This window comes from Pongo abelii, chromosome 17 (genome assembly GCF_028885655.2).
Source record: "Pongo abelii isolate AG06213 chromosome 17, NHGRI_mPonAbe1-v2.0_pri, whole genome shotgun sequence".
Classification (NCBI taxonomy): domain Eukaryota; kingdom Metazoa; phylum Chordata; class Mammalia; order Primates; family Hominidae; genus Pongo; species Pongo abelii.
Genome location: NC_072002.2, coordinates 61,026,007 through 61,048,775, shown reverse-complemented (window position 1 = coordinate 61,048,775; position 22,769 = coordinate 61,026,007). Strand labels below are relative to the sequence as shown.

At 43.1% G+C, this 22,769-nt stretch overlaps 1 protein-coding gene across 1 annotated transcript in view; it reads left to right on the top strand.

Moving 5' to 3' along the window:
- Positions 1 to 22,769, top strand: part of LOXHD1 (lipoxygenase homology PLAT domains 1) — a 181,934-nt gene that overhangs the window by 61,870 nt on the left and 97,295 nt on the right. Inside the window, exons 9-14 of the mRNA XM_054537840.2 lie at positions 1,011 to 1,146; positions 1,715 to 1,875; positions 2,891 to 2,977; positions 3,408 to 3,543; positions 15,787 to 15,941; positions 17,707 to 17,867. Of these exons, the coding sequence (XP_054393815.2) occupies positions 1,011 to 1,146; positions 1,715 to 1,875; positions 2,891 to 2,977; positions 3,408 to 3,543; positions 15,787 to 15,941; positions 17,707 to 17,867 (836 nt within the window). The remainder of the gene's footprint in view (positions 1 to 1,010; positions 1,147 to 1,714; positions 1,876 to 2,890; positions 2,978 to 3,407; positions 3,544 to 15,786; positions 15,942 to 17,706; positions 17,868 to 22,769) is intronic.

Genomic DNA, 22,769 nt, shown 5'->3' with positions numbered 1-22,769 from the left:
TGAATGCAGGTGGGGTGAACTATATTAATTGCCAGTATATTTGTGTCAGAGGGCTAAATGTTTGAGGGGGCTACTGCCTGTGGTCCTGAGCCATCATTTATCTCTAGGGAGGAGCATTTCTCTGGGAGTTTGAAGGGGTACATACTCCCCTCCTACCATCCCTTAGCATCCTTCCTCTGGTGCTTCTTATAAGGTAAGGTTCATCACAATGGTCAATAGTGAGTATGAGGTGAGTATTACCTGGGAATATCTAAGGGCAAGAATTCAAGTTAAGGAAGTTACAGCCAATTTTTGTCACTATGAACAGTAGACAACAAATACCCAGTAAGACAATGGTTGGTCAAAACCTTGGCTGATGGGAGGGTCAGTTTAGTTTTCAAGTTAAAAAGATTAGTTTTCAAGTTAAGAAGGTAAAGCTTAGAAACCAGTAATGTGAGAGTCAAAATTTCTTTGCTGATAGAGGATTCTGTAGTGTGCCAGGAGCAATCCTTTCAACATTTATAATGTGAGTGTTCTAAATCCATGGGTTCAGAACTGGGGAGAGATAGAGAAGGTATAAGAGAGAAGGTTGAATGAGGATCAAGCCTAAAAGAGAGAAGTTGGTTTTTATATTACATTCCAGATATTAATTAGCTTGCATGGGACTTACTTTTTTCCTACAAGATAATTATAGGGAATTAACCTAGTAGTCTAGTTCATTTGGTTCAGATTAACTGAGATTTTATGATGTACTTAAAGAAATATGGTATTCAAAGAGGGTGTTGTGTATAGAGGAAAAGTTTGAGATTTGAATAGCAAATTGGAAGATGGGTGATACCTACTTTGGAAGACTCCTTGGAGGTTGCATTTCTTGATTTAAGATTTAATGAGATAGGCAACAGAAAAGGTGCCATTCCTTGAGAGTCCTAATACAGATGTCTCTAAATGTGGGGCTGGAAGCCTGCTGAACATCACGAAGAGGTCCCTGCTGGGCACTCAATGCTGGAGACACTGTGCTCCACTCTCCCCAGGTGGTGATTCTGTGCCCCTTCACTGGCATCCAGCAGACCTTCCCTTGCAGCAACTGGCTGGATGAGAAGAAAGCGGATGGGTTGATTGAGAGGCAGCTCTATGAGATGGTGTCTCTCAGGAAGAAGCGGCTGAAAAGTAAGTGAGAAAGACCCAGAACCTGGAGGCCTCAGCCAGGGCCAGCAAAGGCCAGAATGTCAGACCACTAGGCAAAAGCTATGAGGGCAGTCCACTCCTGCTTCTCAAGTCTCCTCTAGAAAGGAAGGAAAAATCTCCCCCAGCCCCGCCCAGCAGCTCCACTCTCCAAAGTACAGGCCATATAGAGTCACACCCCTGGTACCAAGGCTGACTCCAGTGTCACCAAATGGAATAAGCTGCTGTGATGAGCTAGGTGTTAACCTGAATCATTCACTACAGTGCACTCTGAAACTACTGGACATAGGGTGGGTGGAGTCAACTCGTCCCCCGATTTAAAACATATGAATACACTTTAGCCATTAAAAAGAACATTATAGCATCTTATTTTTAATAGTAAGGAATCCTCAGCTTTCTAAATTTGGCTATAATGGGTTTCTGAGAGTGGGACACACCTGTGTATACCCTGCCCTTCAGTCCTGATCATTTTGGATTTTTCCTTCTTCCCTACGGTAATATGAAAATCTCTTCACTTCCTGAAGTTTATGGTGCAACTTGATCTGTCTTGCAGAATTCCCCTGGTCCCTGTGGGTCTGGACGACTGACTTAAAGAAAGCTGGTACCAACTCTCCCATCTTCATCCAGATTTATGGGCAGAAGGGGCGGACAGATGAGATTCTCCTGAATCCCAACAACAAGTGGTTCAAACCCGGCATAATCGAGAAGTTTAAGGTAGGAGAGGAGTGTGATGGATGGGAGGGAGAAAGGAGGAAGGGATGTAGGGCATTCGTCCTGGGGATTCTGGTTCTCTAAGCCAGGTTTTGGACCAAGTTTGAAGACAAAAAGGTACAATGGAGATTTTAGGTCCCTGCAAAGGGAGACAAATTTGATGATTTATAAGCAATGTATTGAATGGGGTACAATTTTGATCTGGTCCATTCATCTGAATCAAACAGTCCAGAACCAAGGCTGGGTGAAGAAGCAAGTATGGAATGGCTTAAACTATCCAGGAGTTAGGGAATCATTGCAGAACAGAGACCCTGAGCACACTTAGTGTCAGACTGCCCAATATGGACTGATTTAGAGAGTAAGGATCAAATTTAATCGAAAGTATGAATTTTAGAACTTTTTTTAAGATTCAGCTTTAAAACTTTCCATTATGCATAAAACTAGAGCAAAGATTTTTTCCCCCCAATGGAAGTGCTATTTCAACCTTTAGTTAGGAATAATTTGTAATTTGAGGCTCTCCTCTCAGCACCCCATTGGTACCTCTGTTACACCACTCAGTTCATTGCTCTTTATATATTTATCTTTTCTGCTAGACTTGAGCCCCTAGAGAAAGGGCATGACTGCTTATTGATCTTTTTGTCTGTTTCACTGCCCAGTAGAGTCCTGGGGCTGTGGGCCTGTGCTAATTTGCAGGGCTGCCCTATAGATTTTGTTACTGGAAGTTTATTGCTTGGAGGATCTTCTTTAGTCTGAATCCCACTGTGGGGCAGTTATTTTTGTTCAGTTTCACCGGCCCAGACTGAACCCTTGCCCTACGTGTCTGTCTTGCCCTCACGTGCTCCTGGTTACAAGGGTCATGAGAAGATAAAATATGTGAGGGTGGCTTGATTGAAGCAAACCCATCCTCACTGCTGAAGAAAGAGCCCAAAGCAGGTACCATCCTGAGAGTGGGTCAGCTATAAGAATAAACACATTTCTTCAGTTATGCCCACTCAAATGTTTTTATTTCTCACCATAGATTGAGCTCCCGGATCTTGGCAGGTTTTATAAGATTCGAGTATGGCATGATAAAAGGAGTTCTGGTTCTGGATGGCATTTAGAAAGGGTGAGATGCACCATCTTGGGGTTTGGGAGGTTGTTGGGAAAGGAACAAGGATGGTCCCTTTTCAATGACCCTGTCATATAAATTTGCCTCTGTATTTATTGTGAATAGGGACTGAAAAGGGTTATGGTGAGACCTGAATTTGGATACAGGCCACAGGGACTTCCTAATGGGGAGAGACTTCCAAAGTAGATTAAGAAAACGCTCAGGTGTTTGGGGGGGCTTGCATTCTGCCCTAGTCATCTGGTTGCTAGGCAAGTGTGGGTTTCCAGGAAACCAGGAATAAATACTAATCCAGCCCTCTGCCTGCCATAAGGATTATCTCTAGGAAATAGCCTTGGCTTCTCTGCAATGAGATAGCAGAATGGGGACTCCAGGGCATCGGTGAACATCCCTGGTGCACCAACTTGCTCACCCCAGAACTTCATTCCAGATGACCTTGATGAACACTCTGAACAAAGACAAGTACAACTTCAATTGCAACCGCTGGCTGGATGCCAATGAGGATGACAATGAGATAGTGAGGGAAATGACTGCAGAAGGCCCAACAGTGTGCAGGATCATGGGCAGTAAGTACTGACAGGCTCTCCATCCTGGGAGGCAGTGGAACTCCTGCTTGGTATCCCAATGGGCCTGGCCTATGAGCTGAGAGTCTTGTTGGGCTCTCCATCCTGGGAGGCAGTGGAACTCCTGCTTGGTGTCCCGAGGCCTGACCTATGAGCTGAGAGTCTTGTCTGCTTTGCATCTTCAGGCCCCTTAGAGTGCCAGAGTGGATTTGGAAGGTCCCTGCCTCAAGACTGGCTTAGAAAAGCCATCTCCAAGTCATGATGCCGGAGCTCTACCATGATTGGTGTGGTGGGGAGGGAGGGAAGATGTGTGGGTCTTCAGGTTGGCTCTGAGGGGATGAGAAGCATCTGCCCTGAGCAATAGTTCTCCAGAGCCTCCTTGAAAGGAAATATCCTCTTGCTTCCCTCAAATTGTGCATGAAATGTTCCCCAAAAGAAAAGCTAGATCTGGGTTCCTGTAGCCACAGTTGGCTGCTACCTAATAAGTATTCTATCTCTAATTAAGGATAGTAGGAGAAGGACTAAGCTTTAAATGTGGAATCCTGGAGCCACATTCAAATAGCCAAAGGGAAGAAGTCATTTTGCCTCTAGGTTATAGAAGCACAGTACTGGCAAATACAGAGCACATGCCCTGTCCTTTTCACACGGCAGACATTACTGAGTGATCAAAACATTCTCTCCCATGAGTCTGAAATGAGCTTTGTAGCCCTCAATAAAGAATTCCAAACAGACATTAACTATTGATCAGAATTGGCACTTAAGATAACCCATTTGCTATCCTTGTGGCAGTCCTTAAATTTTAAGCAGGAAAATAGTATTGCAACATTACAAAAAGGTAAAAATATGTAGAAAACAGTGTCACCCATAGTTCCAGTAGCCCTTGTAAATATCTCCGTAATCTCATTTCACAGGTGATTGTGTGATATTTATAAACACTGCATTTGCACACCCAGTAGAAGTTCTGTATATATTTGTTGAAACAGTTTGATCAGAGTTAAATACTCATAAACATAGAAACCTCAAACAGCAAGTATCTAAAAAGAGATCATTCTGTTAGTTTAATTAGGCAATGCTTGTAATTAGCACCATGTTTCTTTTATTTTATGGTTCTTCTTCATTCTTAATTAAATATATGACTGTAGAATATTTGTGTGCAAAGGCCCTTAAAATAGCCTGATGCAGATAAGGAGCTGAGGACGTTCTTGCCATGGTTACACAGTTAGTTAGAGACAGAGTTAAATCTAGAATAAGGTCTCTTGCTTCCTGGTTCAGTGGCTATACCAAAACATCACCCTGCCTTTTTGCGTTTTGTAATAACTGCCTTGGGAACAAGGCAATCATCTATCTAAATATGATAACATATAACCCATTCCCCAAATTGGGACTTAATATAATATTAAAGGTAATGGCAAAAATTGCAATTACTTTTGCACTAACCTGATATGTAGTCCACCAAGGCAGAAATACACCTGTTCTTACCTGATCTGTCCACTTTGCGTGCCAGAATTGAGCCTGCAGGTATAAAGAACTGGGGAGAAGTCTTGGGCCCTAACTGCTTTTGAAGCCCTTCTAACTAACTCGCATGATTTTAGATTCTCAGGCTCTATTTCTACATTATCTGGCACTGTCATTCTTGAGCCTTTTGGTAGGATTCCTTCTTGAATTTTGTGACTGACAGCTCTGATCAATCCTTTCCGGTCTGCTAAGTCAGCAATTCTCAAACCTCAGCATGCATTATCCCCAGGAGGGCTTGTTAAAACACAGATTGCTGGGCTCCACTTGCAGAGTTTCTAATTCAGTTAGTCTGGAGTGGGACTCAAGGATCTGCTTGTCTAACAAATTTACGGGTAATATCTATGTTACTGTTGGGGAACCACACTTTGAGAACCACTGTGTTAAGCGTTTACCACTTTTCTAGCTGCTCTCCAGCTTCCAAAATTGTGTTGTGTTCTCTAAACTTGACCCCTTCCCCTAGTCTTGTTGGTGAAAACTTTTTTGTTTAGTTAAATTTTTAAAGCAACCTGTAGATTGCCATTTTGATAAGGTTTTCTAGAAAGAAATCTATTTTAATTTGTAATGTCCGGAATGTTCTTTACTTCCACCCCCTCTTTGCCTTGAGTGAAGCATGACTTTCCCTTAAGAACCTTATTTTCCCTCCTCATCAACTGAGAAGGGATTAGGCCCCAACCATATGACCTTCTTTTACTTTACTCCTTTGAAGGCCCTATCTACAAATACATTCTGAGTTATTGGGGAGTTAGGACTTCAATATATAAATTTGGGGGTATGGGCACAATTCAGCTTATAACAGACAACATCTCCTAAAGTACAGTCAAGGGCCCATCTATATCAAAACTACCTGAAGTGTTTATTGAAATACAGATTCCTAGGCCCACCACCAGCTACACTGATTAGAGTCTTTGAGGGCTATTCCTGGTAATATGAATTTTGTCAAGCATGCCAAGTAATTTGTATGCATACTAAACCTTAAGAGCCTTTGTCTACTTCTTTCAGTGTCCATGTAGAACACCCACTCACCTGCATCCTGGTGCTCACCTGTGATGGGTACTACAGGACTGAATGAAGGGAGACAGACGAGAAATGAAAACAAAAAACAAAAGAATCTGTTTTAAAGAAGGGGCCAGGGAGCTCCTTGCTTCTGTCAAGCAAGGGCCTTGAGCTTCCATAGCCCTTCGTATTTATTGGGTAGAAAGAGCAGAGAGGAGGAGGTAACAATTGGTCTGCTGATGGATTGATCACAGGTTTGCATTATTGCTAACAGGCTTCAGATGTACCTAATCATAAGAAACACTGCTGCTGGGGCGTGACTGCCCTCAGCATTCCTTCTGGGTAGCAGACACACTTTGTCAGTTTGCCAACAACCTGCATGCATGAGAACAGTTTTCTGTTTCCTCATATAGCCTCCAGTGGTATACTGAGTTGATCACGACCCTCATTCTTTCAGCCTCCAACACTCACCCACTTTGTTGGCCTATGCCCAGCCCACTTAGCCAGCCCTTCCCTGCCACTTAATTTGGGATCATCCCATGAAGCTGCCCCTTCTTTGAACCTATGCCCCACCCTCTGACTCAAGCCCCTGCCCTCCCAGCACTTTTGTGACCTTGGTACACTTCACCTCACCCTTGACCTCCTGTCACTTCTTCCTCCCCACATTTTTCCTGGTCTGTCAGGGGCTGACATGGATGGGTGGAGGATGGAACAGAGAGACAAACCTACAATCAGACTTTCAGTGGGGAGGAAAAGAGGTTCTGAAATCAGACAGAGAGAGGAGACCAGAGAGGAGAAGATAAATTCAAGAAATATTTTGAAGGTGGAACTGGCAGGTCTTGAAGTGTGAATGCTGTGGAAACACAGTGGTGAGATAAGCTTCCTGTCCAGAAAGTTGGGACAAACTTTGCAGATGAAGTGACATTTGAGCTAGGTCTTCTATGTGGAGGGATTTGACAGACAAGGAGAGACCATGTCAGGAGGTGGAGGAGATGGCAAGGAAGAGCATCTCTACAGGTTACATGTATAAAATGTGCTTGTAAACATTTTTAACAGTGTACAATTGTGGGGCTATCCTAGCTGGTATTTTTTCGTTGTCTTCCGTGATGCTATTAAAAAAACATTTCAAGGAAAAAAATAATTCTTGTGATAGTATGGATATGGATAGTATGGATTGAAGGGCTGTCTGTTGTGGCTATAAGGCAGTTTGATGTCTTCTTGCGGTCCCTGGCTGTATTTCAGAGCCCAAACAAACTTGAATTTCTTTCTCTCAACTGCTCTTTATGGCCCACAAACATTTATCTTACGCTTGGAACACCCCTATGTCCTCACTCACCTCTACAAGTACTTATATCTCCTTTTCTGGTTGGAATGTTTTGTAACAGTAAATAGAGCTGGTGACAATGCTTCGTTTTCCCAGCTGGTACCAGTGTGAAATGTATAGTGTGTAAAGACGTCCTGGAAATCCCTTAAGAGGAGAGTCTTAGACTCATGTAAAATGAGTAAATACCAATTTAAAATCATTTCTCTGAGTTTGAAGTTGTGTGTCTCTGGTTTACTTACAAATTAAGGGCCAGCCAAATAAGCAATTAATGCCATGTCTGAGAGCCAAGAGGCTTTTGGGAGTGATTGTTCTGATTAGCACAGACTGGGAGACATGAACAATACACATGCCAGCTCACAATTTATTTCCACCTTGGCTGTCCCTCAGGAGCTACATGACAGTAAAATAAATGAGATCCGTGTTCTCCACTGTACTTCCAAGAGAAGTGATTACACACCACTGATGAGTGGGCAAGAGGCCACTGGACTCAAGTGCAGAAAATCGTAGCTTCTCATTAATCAGAGCTGTAATTTTAAAATTAAAGTAAAGAGGCTCTGTACTTACCCATCTCTTTAAAGTCTTTCACTACTGGTATATAACAATATAACTATTTTAAATTGTCCACAGACTTCTTGCCAAGAAGGAGCTTGGGACATCCATGGCTGGGGTGTTTCAGAGGGGCTCCTAGAGAGAATCAAGACCCTTGAGAACTTCCAACCAAAGGGACCTCAGAGCTCAGAACCAAAGGGATGGGAATTCCCAGGCAAAAGGATTTCTAAATTCCCTTATCATTTTGCTTCTGGGAATTGCCTAAAAGTTACAGCTAAAAAAGCAGAACTGGCCTTCATCATAATTAAGAGTGAAGCCAGGCTGGTGTTGAGAGCTTTCCTTCCCTGCTGTGTCATGTTTCCACCTTCAGTCCTCAGCTGTTCATTCCTCTCACTGTTGATACGTTGGACCATTGAGAGCTTCACACAAAAGAACCAACTTCATTTATACAAAGGCTGAAGATTGAAAGCATTTAGCATTTAAATTTTAAACAAGTTGATTAGAGAAGACAATGATGCTTAAATTTCAGGTGCTGCGGCCCTACGAGGAGACAATATTGGTAGGCAGGAGAGTTCTCCTCAATCTTAACTCATGGTTTAAGTGCCTACCTATATCAGCTTTGCTCAAGGCAGGCCTCTATGTACAATCAGTCATTCTTTGCCTGTTCTTCTAACAAGTACTTTTGCCACAGACACTCTATCTTTGTGTACTCATATGTTTCATGGTCAAATTAATTTTTCAGATGTCTGCATATCTCCAGATAAAATGGTCATGTTACTGAAAAAATAATTTGTACACTGAATTCAACTTCCTGGTGATTTGTCTCATTCCAGGTATACTTTGTCTTCATTTTAGATGGACTATCAATGAATCATGTCCATTTTTAAAAACAACAGCTATGGCAGGACGCAGTGGCTCATGCCTGTAATCCCAGCAGTTTGGGAGTCCAAGATGGGTGGATCATCTGAGGTCAGGAGTTTGAGACCAGCCTGGCCAACATGGTGAAACCCCATCTCTACTAAAAATACAAAAAAATTAACCAGGCATGGTCGCGGGTGCCTGTAATCCCAGTTACTCGGGAGGCTGAGGCAAGAGAATTGCTTGAACCCAGGAGGCAGAGATTGCAGTGAGCAGAGATCGCGCCATTGCACTCCAGCCTGGGCAACAAGAACAAAACTCCTTCTCAGAAACAAACAAAACAAACAAAAAACAACAGCTATATTAAGATATGATTCATGTGCCATACAATTTACCCATTTAAAGTGTACAAGTCAATGGCTTTTAGTATATTAATAAAATCCTGCATCCATCACCACTACTAAATTCCAGAACATTTTCATCTCCCCCAAAAAGAAACCCCATACCCATTAGCAGTCATTCCCATTTCCCCACTTTACCCCTCTGCCTCTGCCTCTGACAACCACTAATCTACTTTTTGTCTCCACAGATTGGCCTAATCTGCATATTTCACATATAGAGAGTCATACAATATGTGACCTTTTTAAATTTAGTTTATTTCAATTAACATAATGTTTTCAAGATTCATCCATATTATAGCATTATCAATACTCCGTTCTTTTTATTGCTGAATAATAGTCCATTGTATGGATGTACCAAATTCAACTGTTAAAGAGCATTTATATTGTTTCTACTTTTTGGTTATTGTAAATAATGCTGCCATAAACATCCATGTACAAGTTTTTATGCAGACATATTTTCAGTTCTCTTGAGCATATACCTAAGAGTGAATTTGCTGGGTCATTTGGTAGCTCTTTGGTTCACTTTTTGAGAAACTGCCAAACTATCAAAATAGCTGTACCATTTTAAATTCTTATTAGTAATGTGTGAGAGTTCCAATTTTTGTACATCCTTGTCAACACTTGTTCTTCTCCTTGATTATTCATTCTCAGGGTTGTTTTGGCTATTCTGGGTCCCTTGCAGTTCTATATGAATTTTAGAATCAGCTTGTCAATTTCTACAAATAAGTCAGCTGAGTTCTGTTAGGGGCTACATTGAATCTATAGACCAGTTTGGGGAGTATTGCCATCTTAATAATGTTAGGTCTTCTAATTCATGAACATGAGATGTTTTTCCATTTATTTAGATCTTTATTTTCTTTCAAAAATATTTTGTGGTTTTCAGAGTGTATGTTTTTCACTTGTTTTCTTAAATTTACTTCTAAATATTTTGTTCTCTTTGATGCTGTTGCAAATAGAACTGTTGTCTTAATTTCACTTGCAGACTATTCATTGCAAAAGAATAGAAATATAATCGATTGGTATATTGATCTTGTACTCTACAACTTTGCTGAAGTCATTTATTCTAACAGTTTTTTAGTGAATTCCTTATGATTTTATAAATACATAGTTATGTCATCCATGAATAAGATACTTCTTCCTTTCCAATTTAGATCTTTTATATATTTGCTTGCCTAGTGGCCTTGGCTGAAATCTCCAGCACCACATTGAATAGAAGAGATGACTTGTTTCTGATCTTAAGGGGAAAGTATGCTGTCCAGTCTTTCATGATTAACTATGATGTTAGCTGTGGGTGTTTTATAGCTAACATTTATGGGTTGATGAATTTCCTTTTCATTCCTAGTTTGTTGATGGGTTTTTTAAAACATGAAAGGGTGTTAGATTTTGTCAAATGCTTTTTCTACATTTATTGAGATAATAACATGATTTTTCCTTTTTATTCTATTAATTTGATAAATTACATTAATAGATTTTCAGCAGTTAAGCCAATTTGTATCTCTGGGATAAATCCTACATTGTCATGATGTATAACTCTTTTGATATGTCGCTGGATTCTTTTTGTGAATATTTTGTTGAAGATTTTTGCATCCATAGTCATAAGAGATATTGGTTTGTAGTTTTCTTATAATGTCTTTGTCAGTTTTGGTACCAGGGTAATGCTGGCCTCAGAAAATGAGTTGGGAAGTGTTCCCTCCTCTTCTATTTTTGGAAGAGTTGGAGAAGTATTAGTATTATTTCTTCTCTGAGTGTTTGGTAGAATTCAGTAATAAAAACATCTGGGCATAGGCTTTTCTTCTGGCTGGGTTTTTTTAAATTAATTCATCTTTTCACTTAAAAGATTTGGAATTTTGTTTTTAATGGACATATTGTATGTATTTATGGGGTACAATTTAACGTTTTGAGACAAATATATGTTGTATCATGATCCAATCAGTGTTGTTAGCCTATCCATCACCTCATGCATTTATCATTTCTTTATGGTGAGAATGTTCAAAAGCATTTCTTCTAGCTATTTTGTGATATACAAGTCTTTATTGTTAACTGTAGTCATTATACTGTATAATAGAACATCAGAACTTATTCCTCTCATTTAATTGTACCTTTGTACCCATTGATCAACTTCTCCCCATCCTCTCCTCCCCCCTCCTTTCCCCAGTCTCTTGTAACTACTCTTGCAAAAATATTATTCAATTCCCTGCCTCTATGACATCGACTTATCTCTCTCTTTTTTAAAAAAATATTCCACATGGGTGAAATCACGTAGTATTGGTCTTCTGCGTCTGGCTTATTTCACTTAACATGATGTTCTCCAGGTTCATCTATGTTGTTGCAAGTGACAAGATTTTATTCCTTTTTTTGTGGCTGAATCGTATTGCATTATGTATGTATACCATATTTTCTTTATCTATTCATCCATTGTTGGACACTTAGGTTGATTCTATATCTTGGCTATTGTAAGTAGTGATGATGCAATAAACATGAGAGTACAGATATCTTGTCGACATACTGTTTTCATTTTTTTGTATATATACCCAGTAATGGGATTACTGGATCATATGGTTCTTCTATTTTTAACTTTTTTGAGGAACCTCCATACTCTTTTTCATAATGGCCATACTAGTTCACACTCTTACCCATAGTGTGCAAGTGTTCCCTTTTCTCTGCATCCTTGTCAACACTTCTTTTGTTTTTTTGATGATGGCCGTTCTAACTAGAGCAAGATGGTATATTTCACTGCGGTTTCGATTTGCATTTCCCTGATGATTAGTGATGTTGAACTTTTTTTTTTCATCTGTCTGTTAAACCATTTGTATGTCTTCTTTTGAGAAATGTCTGTTAAGGTCTTTAGCCAATTTCTTAATCGAGTTATTAGTTTGCTTGTTTGTTTTTGCTTTTGAGTCATTTAATTTTCTTATATATTCTGAATATTAACCCCTTGTCAGATGTATAATTTGCAAATATTTTCTTCTATTATGTATGTTGTATCTTCACTCTGCTAATAGTTTTCTTTGCTGTGCAAAAGTTTTTGTTTAGGCAAAAGTTTGATGTAATATTATTTGTCTATTTTTTATTTTTCTGCCTATGCTTTTGAAGTCTTAAACAATTCTTGCCCAGCCTAACGTTGTGAAGAATTTCCTGTTTTCTTCTAGCAGTTTAATCAATCTTTTCACTTTTTATATGTCTATTTAGATTGTCTATTTTTTCTTGAGCCAGTTTTATGGGTAATCTTTTTATTTTCACCCTATTTGTGACTTTGAATAGAAAAATGTGTATTTTGTTGATAGAAGATAGTTAGATCCATTATCCATTTTGCCAATCTCTGTGTAATAGAGTCTGATTCCTTTTGGATGTTTGACTCCTGGCAGGTTTTAAACTACACCACTCCTGTCTTCCTTTTTGCCTCATTTATAGGCCAGCTGATAAGAAAGCCTTCCTTAACACTGGTGGAAAGTTTAAGCCATACAAGTCCTGATCATTCAAAGGAGCCACCACCTCAGCCTCACTCCCTAACCACCATAAAATCCTAATCTCCCTGCTGTCCCAAGCTATTATTGGACCTGCTCAAGAGCCTGCCAAGCTCTCCCAAGAACTCCTCATTATGTAAATAATAGAATCTGGCTCTTGGTGTATGTGTGGTATCATCAGCCTTGATAGCTGAGCAAATTTGGGGTGGGTAGATTCACCCTGTTTCTGCGGAATGGCCACCACACTCCGGCTTTTGATGGAAATGTTTAGTCTAATTAAATTTAATGTAATACATTTAATGCAATTACTGATATGTTCAGATTGACATTTGCCATTTTGCTAACTATATTTTGTATGTCATATCTTTTTTGTTTCTTACTGCTTATATGTCTTATACATTTTTATATTCTTACTGCTTTCTTTACTGCTTTTATATTTTTTACAGAGTACCATTTTTGGTCCCTCATTGTTTCTTTGACCATATTTTTGGGGTGATTTTCTTAGTGGTTTCCCAGAAAATCACAATTACCGTCTTAATTTAAAATAATCTAGTTCAGATTAATATTAACTTAATTTCAGTAGTATACAAAAACTTTGTTCCAATATAGGTTTGTTCTCTTCCCCTTCCTTCATGCTATTATTGTAATATAAATTGCATCTTTACATATTATAAACTCACTAGTGGTGCAGCTCTATATTTACTGCTTTATGCAGTTGTCATTTATATGAGATATGAGAAGAAAAGATTCACAAATAAAAAATACTTGCATGTTTTCTATGTATTTACTTATGTCATTGCTTTTTCTGGTACTCTTTATTCTATCTATCAGGTGATTTCAAGTTACTGTTTAATGTCTAATGTGAAGGTTTCTTTAATATTTCTTGGCAGATATGCCAGTGATTAATTCTTGTAGTATTTTATATTCTGGGAACGCCCTAATTTCTTCTTAATTCTTGAAAGGTAGCTTTTGTGGATTTAAAATTCTTGGTTAATGATCTGCACATTGAATATATCATCCCACTGCCTTCTGGCCTCTGTAGTTTCTGATGAGAAGTCAGCTGTTAATTGTATTGAGCATCCCTTATATGTGATGAGTCACTTTTGTGCTACTCCTTTCAAGATTCTCTCTTCATCTTTGGCTCTCAACAGTTTGACTATAATATGTCTAGGTGTAGATCTCTTTGAATTTATCATAACTTGGAGTTTGTTGAACATGTTGAATGTGTATATTAATGCTTTTAAAATCAAATTTGGGAAGTTTTGACCATTATTTGTTCAAATATTCTTTCAGTCCTTGTCTATATCTTCACCATAGGGTATTTCATTTGATCCCATGACTTCAAATGGACTCTATATTCCTATGATGATGAAAGTCATATCACCAATCCTGACCCTGCAGACACATATTCAGCTGCCATCTTGACCTCAGTTTTTGAACATCTAATAGACAGCTCAAATGTATAATGAACAGAACAGAACCATTGATTTCCATCTCCAAACCTATCCTTCCCCCAAGACTCCCCTACTCCTTACTGGCAACTCTATCCACCTAATTGCCCAAGCCAAAAACCTGGGAGTCACCTGCAACTTCTCTCTTTTCCGCAGTTACCTGTCTGATCCATCACCAATAACTATTTTGTCCAAAATAGTATATTTTAGACTTAGCATCCAAACTATATTGCTAATCTGTTGACTTTTCTCCACTTCTGTTGCGCTTCCAGTCCTAGGCACCATCCTCTCTTCTAGACTACTGTAATTCTGCTAACTGACCTCTTTGATTCTACTCCTTCTTTCTATATAATCAATTCTTCATGGCAGCCAGAGTGCTCTTTAAAACATAGACCAGATCAAGTTACTTCGTTGCTTGAAGCCCTCCAATGGCTTTCCACTGTATAAAAATAAAAATTAAAAATAAAAAGGAAGCCACACTTCTTACCTTGACCCGCTACACCCCATGTATCCAGCTCCTGTCCACCTCTGAGCCTTATCTCATATTCCTTCCCATTCCTTCTACTCCAGCCATATTGGCCTTTTCTCTGCTCCTGGAACATACACCAGGCATCCCCACATAGGGGCCTTTGCACTTGCCAGAATTATCTAACTTTATAGCTCACACATTACCTCTTTGCAGTCACCTTTTCTGCATCTCTAAATAATTTATATTCCCTCACTCCACTCCTTACCACTCCAAGATGTCCCTCCACTGTGTTATCTGAGTTACAGATATAACAAAAACATTTTCTTATTCATAATTTATGATTTTACTTTGCATTGCTCCTCTCTACTTTTACTCTTAACTCTAACATCAGAATTCCTGTACTGTTAATGGTGCTTGGCACCTACTAGGTTTCAGTAAACCGATTTGGGGTGAATAAGTGAATGAATGGGTACATTTTACTTTTCAGCTTAGTTTAAGTGAGAAGGAGGGCTGGGCATGCAGGGATGCAGGTCTACCCGCTCCACAGTACATTTTCAACATAGGAAGAAGCTGCTGCCCTTCCCACAGTGACTGTATTTCATGCCTTTCTCTCTGCTTACTGGCATGTCCTTATCAGTGGGAGTTCTGAAGAGAAGAAGACACAATTCTTGTTCATGGAGAAAAGTTATCTTTCTTGAGAACACATAGAAGTTGGAGAACAACCTAAGGCAAAAGGTTTACTGGGATGGATGGAATTGAGGGCAAACATGTTTGGGTTAGACCAGTGGTCCCCAAGCACTGGCCAGCTCCATCACAGTCCCCCAAGAAATCTGGGAAGCAATTCACGTTTAGTAGACTGAGCTCTGGAAATTCAGATTTGAGAAATCTGAAGCAGGGCTCAGGAATCTGAATTCTTATAAAAGTTTCCCAGAGGATACTGATAATCGACAGGATTGGGAACCTCTGGTCTGTCTCATTTGATCCCATGGATTTAAATGGAATCCATATACCTATAATGACCAAGGGCCTAGGCCAACAGACTTGGGGATGACTCAGCTCTTGATTGGTGGGTGGTAGGATTTAGATAGTTGGGAGGAAGGGGGAAGGTCAGAGATGAGAACTAGAAGGAGAGGAGGAATCAGAGCTTAGAAGTGGGAGCAGCAGGGCTAGGGATGGGAAGCAGGGGGCTGTCAACAATGGTGTCCCTCTCTCTGCCTGCCAGTGGCCCGGTACCGTGTGACTGTGTGCACAGGTGAACTTGAAGGTGCTGGGACCGATACCAACGTCTATCTCTGCCTTTTTGGTGATGTGGGGGACACGGGGGAACGGCTGCTCTACAACTGCAGGAATAACACAGACCTGTTTGAAAAGGGCAATGTAAGTTACAGCAATGTGCCCCACTCATCCCCCTCCTCCCAGTTCCCTTCCCATGTTCCCTCGTCTTCCGTGCCCTGTTAAAGTTGAGCTGATGCTGGTCCTGGGGCCTCAGCCATCAGGAGCCTCACTCTGGGTAAGGGGGTGGGGAACTGGGGAATCCCAGCAGAGCCACTGGGAGGGCACAGCAATGCCTAGTGTATTTGGTTCCTGGGTATCTGGCCCGCCCTGATTCACTAATATGCATGGACACCTGTTAGACTCCTGGGACTGTACAGCAGGGAGTTGAAGAGCCACCTTAGAGGGATTATGGTCCTCCCCCACCCCTGAGCTTTGAGAAGAGAGCAGAACAGAAGGACACTGGGAAGCAGCAGCAGCATCTTTCTTACCTCAGGGGTGGGCGGAGAGGGAAGGATGCCGGGCACTGTGGACTAGAGGACCCAGGCTGGAGGAAAGCTGGGCCCCCAGGGGCCAATGTGGCAACTTGGCATTCTCCCCCATGGCATGACCACTGCAGGCATCTTGTTCATGACCTTTAGGAAAGAGAAATCAAGAAAGACCCTAAAGATGGGGTGGGAGAACTTGCTTCTGTTGCTAGCCTCATTACAGTTGTGTTGGGTGTTCCCCTTGTTTCCCCAGCCATCACATGGGTGTTCTGGGGAGGAGGCTGTGGAAGCAGTGGGGAAAGAGCTAGGCAAGTTTGAGGCAAACCCAGCATTGGGCTACCTGCTTCATTCTCCTGAGCCTCAGTTTCCTCATGCCTGAAATGGGGAAAGGATGCCTACCTGTGGTGGGCTGTTGTGAGCATTAGGGGCAGTGGATGTACCGTCTCTGAGGTCAGATCTGGCCCACAGCACACAGTGGATGCTGAGTACAGAGTCGTTGTTGCAGTGAAGTGAGGCCAAGGGAGCTCAGCAGGGTGAAGGGGATTTGCAGACAACTGTTCTATCTCCTTCCTCTGCCACCACTTCCTTGGTGAGGTCAGGGAAAGCCCTGGAATTCCAGTGAAGGCCTCTCTCTGAGGCCAATCCAGGCTGGCTCAATTCTTGGGATCATGGCCATCTGAAGGCTGCAGTGGCAAAAATAATCTGAGCAGGATGTTGTGGGTGGACTCAGGTTCATTTGAGGAGAGGAGGTAGCGATGCCTTTACTTCACATAGCTTTTTAAATTTCCTCTCTCCTTCCCACCCACCCACCTTTCTCTCCAGCCTTCCCTACTCTTTCCTCCTACATCTTCTGACGCCTTTGTCCATCAATCCCACCTTCAGTGTTTCTGTCCCTGAAGGCTCCCAGGTGTGCTCATGTACACTTGGAAACTCTGTTGCCCTTACTGCAGTTATGCTGCCTCAGTGGTGGGCAAAACTATACAATTATCAAGACCACTTAGTCCCCGTAATCAATTCTAATCATTTCCCTCCTTGGAAGGGGCCCAGTATCCCTCTAGAGCAAGGAGCCAGAGGAGATTTGCCAAGGAATTAGCTCATGATAAATGATTGGTGACTGACAACAGCTTAACTTGTTTATTTTTCCAGAGGAAGCTGCCTTTTGAAAGGAGAGCTGGAAACTTGACATTGGATGATATTCCAGTGGGAGAAATTGGGGGTGGGTATGACCTGTCCTTTATAGGTAGCTCCTGTCCCATGTGTGAAAGAGGGGTTGCCTAACCCATCAGCTCTGGATTTTCTGATATCTGAGCTTATGTCTTCCCTTGGTGTTTGGGTCCTGGGGTAGCCACCGTCCAACCGGCCTTGTGGTTTTCCCCCACAAGGCTGACGAGTTCACTATCGAGTCCGTCACCATGCGGAATGTGAGGCGGGTGAGGATCAGACACGATGGCAAAGGCTCCGGCAGTGGCTGGTACCTGGACAGAGTGCTGGTGAGAGAGGAGGGGCAGCCTGAGAGCGACAACGTGGAGTTCCCATGTCTCAGGTACATGCGTCCTGCCTGCTGGTGTTTTCTCCAGCTTAGGTTATGATCCCTGCATTTTGGGAAGACCCAGCCCTACTACCACAACCAGCAAGCAAAACAGTGGCTTAAGGCTATAGCTGGTGCAAGAAAGAGGTGGCCTCGCTGGTGGTGCTTAGACCTGAGCCTCACATTCCCTTCTCACCCCCTACCACTGTGATGAACACCACTGTGGCGTGTTCCGGTGTGCTGCTAGTTTCCTCTATTTCAGCACCAAAATGTGGGTGCTTGTTCATGATAAAATTTGGCAATTCCTGAATTTAAGTGAAAGTTACTTCAGAGAGTTAGTTGCAGATTGAATTAAACTTTTAAATCAAAAGTTTTTTTTTTAATTTAAATAGATTTCTGACCATACCTCTTCCCTGTTAACTTCTTTTCAAGATATCTTACTTTGTTTTCCTTTCTGCAATTTATTCATGAGATAAAGTTTCCTTTCTCTTTTTGCTGAAGCATTTGGGCTCCCATTGACTTAAAGAAGTCCCTGATAGAGAGATTTTAGAATGAGCAATACCAGTGTTTTTCATGTCTCCAGATTTTATGTGGCAATGTCTGGAGGATTCACACTGTATGATTGACTTGGGGCCTTGGACTGACCGGGCTCTGCAAATCTCAGTTCCAGGGCTGAGTTCTGTACGTAGAGATGAGCTGCTATGTGTCCACTTTATTAGGGCTGGTCCAGGGTTCCTCGAGGGTAGCTGCACTGAGAACAGCCCTCCTTTGAGTGGATGAGGGTGAGTTGCACAGCTGCCCAGCAATGAGTGTGTTGCTCTTCCTCTTACCATGAACGCAGATGTACTCACATGCATGCCTGTGCCTACAGGTGCACACACACAGGCACACATCTGCTGCAGCTGAATTACTTACCACCCCACCAACCCAGGCCCAGTAGTTTCCCAGCCATGGAGGGCCACTGGGAGGGCTCCATAGGTCAATGATTGTGAAACAGATTTTGTCAATGACAGAGAGCTCTACAGTCTTCTACGTATAGCGTTGTTTGTATTACAAGGAATTACATTGAAAAGGTAAGTAATAATGCAGGCAGCTCCAAGTGAGAGGCACTAACAGAGGGCAGGCCAGGCAGGCTTCCAGAAAGAGATGGAACTGCACCTGGGCCTGGAAGGGAGGTCAGAGAGTGGACAGAGGGAGAGGAAAAGGGAGGGTGTGCCACCCAGGCTGAAGAAATGGCATGAGGCATGAGCAAGGGGCTGAGGGGGTGGCTCATCCAGAGGTTGGCAAGGGGTGCCTGGCATGTGGGGAAGGAGTGAGAAGGCTGGGGTGGGAGAGGGTGGAGTGTGAATCCTCAGTCTCCTAAGCCATGGGGGAAGCGGGGTGTGGGGGAAGAGTACAGCCTCGCTTCAAGTCATTACTGGCGTTTTCACCCCCGTCCTGGATCGGAGGCTGACTGGCTGGATGCCAGATGGAAGAGCTTGCATTGTTTTATTCCTATCCACTCAAAATATATTTATACCTACTATATACTTACTCCCTGTCCTCATGGAGTTTATAGTCTAAAGGGAAACTAGACAAAAATCAAGTGAATAAAGCCAAAATGACAAACTGTGAAGAGTGGTGTGGAGGAAACACACAACGGTGCAGGGCCTGGAGCCAGGGCTAGAAATGGGAAAGGCCTGTCTGCAGAGGGACATTGAGGCTGGCCTCCCACGGAATGAAGAGTAGAGCACCAGGGGAAAGGACTGGAGTGTTCTGGAGTCCAGCAAGACAGGTAGTTAGACGGAGGCCACTGTCCAGCAGGGCGAGGGATACTCTTACATGCGAGGAAGGCCTGTCTGGCCTCTGGGGATAGGACAGGGCCCAAGGAGGAGGGGAGACCAGTAGGAGATTTTGGGGAGTTGATGACGGCATGTGTTCATGTTCCAGGGCTGTAACAAAGTACACAGACTGTGTGGCTTAAATGACAGAAACATAATGTCTCACAGTTTCAGAGGCCAGAAGTCCAAAATCAAGGTGTCAGCCAGGCTGCGCCCCTCTGAAGGCGCTAGGGAAGGATCTGACCCGGCCCTATGTCCTCGCCCCGGTAGCCTCCGGAGTTCACTGGCTTGTGATTGGCCACCTTCTCTCTACGCCTCCTCACAGCATCTTCCTCTCTCTATATATCTGTGTCCAAATTTTCCCTTTTCATAAGGATATCAGTCAGATTAGATGAGGGGTCACCCTAATGACCTTATTTTAATTTGGTTACCTTTGCAATGACCCTATTTCCAAATAAGGTCACATTCTGAGGTACTGGAGGTTAGGACTTAAATGTATGAATGGGGTGGGGTGGGGGGGACACAATTCAGTTCACCACATGGCAGCTTGGCCCTTAGTGGTGGCAGTGAAGGTGGTGAGACAGGGCTTATTGTACACCAGAGAGGACCCTGGAGGGACGGTTCATGGGCCTTGCCCGTAAGAGACAGAGAAAGGGCCAGAACTGAAAGCCCCAGGCTTTTGCCTTTGATAGGTGGGTTGAAGGTCATGCCCTTTACTGAAATGGGGATCCTGGGGAGGCAGAGCTGAGGGGAGGGGACAAAGTTGGACTCTGGAGGTCTAGTTGGGATGTGTTTGGTTTTCAATGCAGAGTTAGGCCTTGAGAAATGAATTCAGAGAATAAGAGCATAGAGCTAGAATTTAAAGCCAGGGAACTGCAGGGGATCCTTTAGGGAGAACGTGGATAAAGAAAACAGTGAGGGCCGAGCCCTGCGGCAGGCCAGGAGAAGGAGCCTGGAAAGGGGAAGAGGAAGAAGTTTGTGTGTGCACACTGCATTGTCACATGCATGGTGCTGGGGGAGCTCGGAACCAGAAGTCTAGCCGTCCACCTGCTGTGTGACTTTGATCCAATCCCTTGTCTGGTCTTCTGCACCTTCCTGGCCAGCATGTGTCTTATGGTGAGGATGAGGGTATTGCACTTTGACAGGAGCCCATTAAAGACACAGTGGTGCCGATGATGCTGATGGCTGGGCGGAAGAGAAGCGGAGGCCTCAAACTCTCCAGAGTCCTCCCTGCCCCCAAACACTTAACAGTGCATGCATTTTTTTTTTTTAGAAAATGGGTTCTTATGTCTTGCTGACACATGTAGTGATGGCATTTGCCAACTCAGGACCCAGGGGACTTGGAAAAATCAGGAACTGGAGCCTGAGCATGCACACTGCTTCTTTCTTCACCTGAGCTGTTATTTTAACTCTGTTGGAGAGGAGGACAAACCAGGTCTATTTATCAGAATTTCTGCTAGGATCAGGGGTGTGTGTGTGTGTGTGTGTGTGTGTGTGTGTGTATGTGTACACACACACACACTCCTGTGAGCTCAGAGAAAGAGTAATAAAATCACCACCAGACTGACTTATCCTTTTAGCAACATCTCACTCTGAAACTGGGCTGAAGTGTTTGAAGCTGAAAGAAACTGGCTATATTTGGAAATATCTATTAATACCCTGAAAGTATTTAGGTGGAAATAAAATGACAAGTCATGGTTTCCTTTTGCTGCTGGGGAGGGCCTGGGGGTGGATAAGTGGTGGAGAATGAAGGGAGCACAGGTAAGATTTTCAGATGGCCGAGGGCTTGCTGACTCTCCACACTTCCCTGTCCCGTGAATGTGTGCCCAGGCCTGCTTCACAACCTTCTCCTCTGCAGTCTCCATGCCAGGGTGACCTCAGCCAGACAGATGGAGTGGGAGGCTCTTAACGGGTTGATTTCAGGGACTCCAGCAGCCCTGAGTTCCCAAATTCCCCTGTCATCAATGCCTAGGATTTCACCATTGCATCCTCATGTCTTGGAGTCTCCAATGGTTTTCTTATGTTCTAGATTCACAGCACCAAAGCCCTTGGGAAAAATAACAGCCCAGTTGTAGTTGTCGTCTAACATTTTAATGTTAGCTAATAGCCAACTGAGAGCAAGGTCTCCTGGGAATGTCAGATCTTGTGTTTTGGGAAGGAGGGTGAAAGAGAAGGTTTGGGAGACACCACAGCATTGCCTCCATCAGCCTTGGGGGAGGGGTGGTCTAATAGCAGAGAGTATTGCAGTTTGGGGATGCCTGAACTCCATGCCAGGGAGGCTATGGAGGAATTAGTGCCTTGGCTTCTTTTACGGGCTCTGTAGCCAGGGAGTTGCCTCCCTGTCAGTAGGGTAATGGAGTGGGCTGCAACGACCAGCACCAAGACATAGACAAATGGGAGGTGGTTTGGTTGAGAGGCAAACGTCTTGTTTTCCTCAATATCCTGGGGAACAATGAACGGTATCTATTCTGCCATGGGCCCTGTCATAAACCATCCTGAGTGCTGGGGCTTAGAAAACTCATGCTTGCATGATTGATTTCTCAGACTGAGTCTCCGTGCCCAGTGTGATAGGTGCTTTTCAGGTAAATTGCCCCATACCTTTCCGCCTGGTGGATGACCAGCAGAGAGCTGGGACCATGGCTCACTCCAACATGTTGAAGAGTCACAGCTATCAAACCGCAGCCCTGCAGAGCACAGCCTCAGCTTCTCCTGAAAGGCAATTCTCATTTATCCCTGAGGACTCAGATCACTGAGCCCTTCTTATTTCCCTCAACTCTTGCAGCACTTACTCTGATCCAATACCTATCCTGGTCTTGGTCCTAAGTGCCTCAGCTGTCTTTTTTTTTTTTTTTTTGAGATGGAGTCTCGCCCTGTCGCCCAGGCTGGAGTGCAGTGGCGCAATCTCTGCTACTGCAAGCTCTGCCTCCTGGGTTCACACCATTCTCCTGCCTCAGCCTCCCGAGTAGCTGGGACTACAGGTGCCCGCCACCACACCTGGCTAATTTTTTGTTTTTTAGTAGAGATAAACAGGATAGTCTTGATCTCCTGACCTCGTGATCCACCCACCTGGCCTATCCTGTCTCCTTAAGCAGGCTGT